The sequence below is a fragment of the Ranitomeya imitator genome, chromosome 2 (assembly GCF_032444005.1).
Source record: "Ranitomeya imitator isolate aRanImi1 chromosome 2, aRanImi1.pri, whole genome shotgun sequence".
NCBI classification, from domain to species: Eukaryota; Metazoa; Chordata; class Amphibia; order Anura; family Dendrobatidae; genus Ranitomeya; species Ranitomeya imitator.
This window is the reverse complement of record NC_091283.1, coordinates 564,788,580-564,793,887: the sequence shown is the minus strand read 5'-3', so window position 1 is coordinate 564,793,887 and position 5,308 is coordinate 564,788,580. Positions and strand designations below refer to the sequence as shown.

The following is a 5,308-nucleotide window of genomic DNA, read 5'->3' as shown; positions in this document are numbered from 1 at the left end:
TCGGACGATGCCTGCCTACACACAGACCCGCGCACACACACACATCTTCTCTGCAAACACAGTCTCCGCCCACACACTCTCCCTCCTCCCTATCTGCAGCAAAAAGAATTGACATGCTGCAGAAAATAAATCGCTGCAAATCCGCGCGTTTTTTTTCCCCAGCATGTGCACACTAATTCTCAATTTCACATTGAATAACATTGCTTGTGCACTACACCGCGGATTTGATGCAATTCCAAGAGTCCAAAAACTCTGCGGATCCGCATCAAAATCTGCAACATGTGCACATAGCCTAAGGGAGTTGCATCATGTTTTTTGAGGGGACGCTAAACTTTACCAGCACGCACAAAAGACAATAAAAACGCAGCAAAAATGCTGCAAGTACCCAGCAAAAGCAAAAACTCAGAAAAACCTATTCTTGTAAGCAGCTTCTTTATTGCCAAGAGAGCAAGTTTTGCTCGCACCAAAAATGAAACGTGTGAACATAGCCTAAGGTTAATTGCTAAAGTGACTGGTTGGTCAAACATAAGGATACGTGCCCACGATCAGTAATTGCTGTGGGTTGGGCGCTATGTACTTATGCCGCATCAAACACATAGCGGCCAGATGTTAAAGCATAGTGGATGGAATTTCAAGAATTCCCATGTCCACTATTTGTGCACCAATGCCCATGGAGACGGACATGTGGCCCGTCTTTCCAGACCGCAGCATGACAATTACATCAATATATTGAAAAAGAGTGGTTCCAAGATTCCTATTTTGAGAGCACTCTGCATCTTTTTAGAATGTATTGGACGCGGTGAATCCACACGGTTCAGCGATCACATGTGGATTCACCTGCGTTCAATAGGTGGCAGCGCTATGGACACAACGCACATGTGCTGCATCCAAAGCGCTGCTAGATCTGGATCGTGGGCACCCGGCCTCAGGCCACATAGTGCTGAGGAGAGGCAGAGCTGGGAACAGCAGGCAGCCATCAGTATGCTATGTAGTGTGCGCATAAGGAGGCAGATGATGAAAGCCTCCTAGTGTTACTGGTGTGCACGCGTATGTGCACGCGTATAATGGTCCACTGCGGATTTGATAAATCTCCAGGGCAAAAACACTGCGTTTTTGCTGCAGATTTATTGCGGGTTTACCGCGTTTTTTCTGCGGATTTCACGGCGGTTTTACAAGTGCGGTTTTCTATAGGAGCAAAACTGCTGTGGAATCCGCAGAAAAAAGTGACATGTGCACAGCTTTTTTTGTTTCCCATAGGATTACATTGTAATGTAAACTCATGGGAAACTGCTGCGGACCCGCAGCGTTTTCCGCATTGTGTGCACATACCCTCACTGGTGTTATAGTGGGAGGCTGCAGACAGACCTGGGCGACTCTACGGGCCCTGTCACATGGATTACTAACAAGTGTTCCCATCGGCTCCTGTGTTATAGCAGAGCCTGCACACCTGAGGGGCCTCGACAGCACCTCACGTGATACACATCAGGACAGGACACAAAAAGCACTACGGCAGGGCTGTGTACACGAAGATTTACGGTAGCCGCCATCTTGTAGCAGCGTGCAGCTGAGGGGCGGAGCTGCGTGGAACCCCCAATGATTGAGCGTGCTTCTGAGATGCGGATTGGCTGTGTACGGGGGTGGGGCGGGTCTCATAGACTATCCGCCGCCATTTTGTAGCAGACGGAGGCGGCTATAAGACAAGGGAGGCGGCCGCGCTCGCTCTTGTTTAGCTGCAGCCATAGCAGGAGGCCGGCTCTCCCGATTCTCCCCTTAGTTCGGGCCCTTTAATCCTCTACCACGGCCGATATGAGCTATGGTCGGCCTCCACCTGACGTGGAAGGCATGACTTCGCTAAAGGTAGACAACCTGACGTACCGCACGTCCCCGGAGACCCTGCGCCGCGTGTTCGAGAAGTACGGCCGGGTGGGCGACGTGTACATCCCGCGGGACCGCTACACCAAGGAGAGCCGCGGATTCGCCTTCGTTCGCTTCCACGACAAGCGCGACGCCGAGGACGCAATGGACGCCATGGACGGAGCCGTGCTGGACGGCAGGGAGCTGCGGGTGCAGATGGCGCGGTACGGCCGTCCGCCGGACTCCCACCACAGCCGCCGGGGACCCCCACCCAGGAGGTACGGAGACTACGGCCGCCGCAGCAGGAGGTGAGTGCCCCCTGGGAGCTACAATTCCCGCATGCGCTGTAGCCGGGGGGACTCGGCCTTGAATTCTCATTAGCTGTTATGAAGGCCTGAGGGCTCCATGCGGGACGGCAAGATGGCGGCGCCGTGTACCGCCTCCTCTGTGCGCGCCAAAACCTGGTCACGTGACTGGCGCTGCTGTGGCCTACTGGCTGACTGGAATAGTGGCGTCTCCTGTCTGCTGCTCGGGGCCATCGGAAAGGGCAGTTGTATAGGAGTGTCCGAATGACCACAGAGGCCACTTTATAAAAATGGCCTGACTCCTAAACTATCCAATATACTGTATCTTGTGCAGCAGTACAATGCAGGGTGTGCTATGAAATGTCCTCTTCCTGAGCTGTTATCAGATTAATGTGTATGGGGTCTCCTGTGTCCAATTTCATGCCGCAGAGCCTTTTTGTCTGGGCCAGAGAAGCCTCCACCTGAGTCTGGCAGTATCACTTGGCCGTCAGCTGTCCATTATGTATGGGACCTCTGAAAATGACAACATAAAAGGTTTTTTGGCAATTTTCTGAAAGTTTATATGAACTTGTAGTTGGTGGCGAACAGTCTCCAAACTACAATTCCCATTACTAGTTGTAGGATTTCAGCTCTGAAACCTCTAGTACTGTGAATGCAGCTCCTAGAACCAGCTTAGTGAGTTTGGCTCAGGAGAATTGGTGGGTCCCAGTATTATTTTATTAGCCTGTTGTATATAGGTGTAGTGTTAATGAGAGCTGCAAAAGTTACTCACTTTTTTTTTTTAATTCCAGCCCCAGACGAAGACGACGCAGCCGGTCCAGAAGCAAGAGTCGCTCAAGGTCCCGTAGCCGATCGCGTTACAGCCGCTCCAAGTCCCGCTCCCGCACCAGATCTCGTTCCCGCTCCAGCTCGAAGTCTCGTTCTGCCCGGAGGTCAAAGTCCAAGTCTTCCTCTGTGTCCAGATCTCGGTCTCGCTCCAGGTCCCGATCTAGGTCGAAGACTTCGCCCCCACCAGATAACTCCAAGTCCAGATCAAGAACACCCACTCCTCCCCCTACATCGCCACCAGAGGCAGACGTGGAACCCTCTTAGATCTGAGGTAAAGTGTGCTGCCTGCAGTCGGGGTGGGCTGTCATATCAGCTAGTTAGTTCTCAGCAGATGAGGTTTGTATATTGCCAAGACCTGATGTAGGTAGCTGGGGGATGTGCTTTGTAATGTCTGAATGCTTAAACCAATATCTGCATTTTCCCCTCAAAGCTGCGGGCTCCAGTTGCTTAAGGAGTAGTGAGCTGTATTGCAGATATTAAGTGGTTTTTCCTGATCCTCCAGAGAGCAGTTTCTGTGGGCGTAAAATGGAGCAGGTTTGTGGCTGTCGTTAAAGATGCACTATCCTGGAAGGCTCTGGGCCCATGAGGGTAAAGGGGCTGACCTTACATGGCATGATTTTGCCTTAACTTCACGTAGAAGCAGGTTAATTATTTACACACCGCTTGACATGAGGACCCCTGACTGCCTTCCTTCCCCCTGAATAAGGAGTCTTTAGGGCTGCCTCTTTCAAGGATAGTGTGTCTTTAATTTTTAACTGTTTGGTCTTTCAGCTGTTGTTCAAAATTACTGACAAATGCTTCTACTAAATCCCAAAACCCACATGAAAAGATCTCCAGCCTACATACAGTTCACTTTCAATTTTATAAATTAGTAATATATTTCTAGGAAATGAATCTCATATTGATCATTAGGGCTGACCAGAACTGCCTCTTCTACAGCAACACCCATTCCCTGGCTGTGCAGGACCCTACTGCTCTAGTCGGTTACATGGAACCTGGGTGGCAAAGTGAGGCTGTGCAGGGGAGAAGTTAGCTGCTGGTGGTCCCAGAGGTTGGACCCCTCTGGTCTTAAATGGATAAGAGATGCCATTTTATATTATGGGAAGAACCCTCCACACTTGACTTCCCCCCTGTCCAGCTCGGTGGCGACGTGTCTGGTGACTTTCACATTTCTACATGCGTGTGCTGTTTAAAAGGCTGATGTAATGCCTTGATTCTCATTCATGTGTTTATTTTTCTCACAATCTCTAGAGTCGTCTTAAAGGAATCGCCCATCGGATGTCTGGGATGATAACTGTACAGTAACTGTACAGCCTTTGGAATTGTACACGGAGCAAGCAAACAGCCTTCCGAAAAGGTGGTTATCTGTATGATTTTTCATTTCTATATTTTTACCCATTTAAGTTGCGCCTCATTCGGCAGACTTGTGCCATTTTGTTGCAATTTAGATTTCTTGTAATTTAGTGACCGACAACAGATCATTGTTGACTTGGATGTTTGAGGTAAAATGTTTCTGTTCAGAAGTCTGCCTGGACAGTCATTTAATGTTTTGTCATTACCTACTTGGACATGAGAAGCTTCATTTCTGAAAATTAATAATTTCATGTATGTTAACTGCATATTTTGGAAAGTACCAAAATGCAACTGTATAAAGTGTTGATGTAAGAAGGGAGTGTTCATTGACCACAACTCTAATCTTTTCTCTTGTGTATTTTTGTGCACTAGGCGCAGTTGTGTAGCAGTTGAGTATTGCTGGTTAGCTGTTAAGGTGGCGTGTTGCAGTGCAGAGTGCTTGGCTGTTTCCTGTTTTCTCCTGATTGCTCCTGTGTAACGCAGAAAACAAATGGCTGTCCAGTTTGTTAGAATTGCTGACAACTGCACGTCCAGTCGCCCGGGCCTTGCATAAAATAACGGAGCATACAGTGAGCACATCTAACTGATGATAAACACTTTATTTTACAGAACATGGTAAATTTGAACATTTTTATGATGTCCTGCAGGTGTCATTCCTTTTGTATGTACTGATATCTGGCTCTAATCTGTACTATAACCACTGTTTATGTAGTTAATAAACATTACTTTATAAAAGCTCAGTTATTGTCTCTTGTGACCTGTTTCTAGCAATGAAACCAATCATAACTGGTCTTTTAAGGTTTTCTGGAGCTTAATAGCAGATACAGATCTTTTCTGAAAAAACTGGTTATCTGCAATTAACCTCTTCACAGCCATTGACTATTTTTATATTTACATCAGCAGTGTCCCTGCCTTTGATGCAAGCTCTGATGCGGAGCCCACATCTTGTACTTGATAGGCACTGCCTG

The 5,308-nt window shown here is 48.2% G+C and overlaps 1 protein-coding gene across 4 annotated transcripts; it reads left to right on the top strand.

Annotated features, from left to right (window-relative positions):
* Positions 1-1,672: 1,672 nt before the first annotated feature.
* On the top strand, positions 1,673-5,080 carry SRSF2 (serine and arginine rich splicing factor 2). 4 transcript variants are annotated; one of them, XR_011318408.1, is made up of 4 exons: positions 1,673-2,132; positions 2,951-3,258; positions 4,239-4,344; positions 4,713-5,080. XR_011318408.1 is itself a non-coding variant. In XM_069752108.1 (3 exons), exons 1-2 carry the CDS (start codon positions 1,807-1,809, stop codon positions 3,249-3,251), a joined length of 627 nt encoding a protein of 208 aa, XP_069608209.1. In that variant the 5' UTR covers positions 1,673-1,806; the 3' UTR covers positions 3,252-3,258; positions 4,239-5,080. The 4 variants fall into 4 exon arrangements, 2 of the variants coding, with proteins under 2 accessions (XP_069608209.1, XP_069608208.1); XR_011318407.1 differs by having other exon boundaries at positions 1,674-2,162; XM_069752108.1 differs by having other exon boundaries at positions 4,239-5,080.
* Positions 5,081-5,308: the final 228 nt, after the last annotated feature.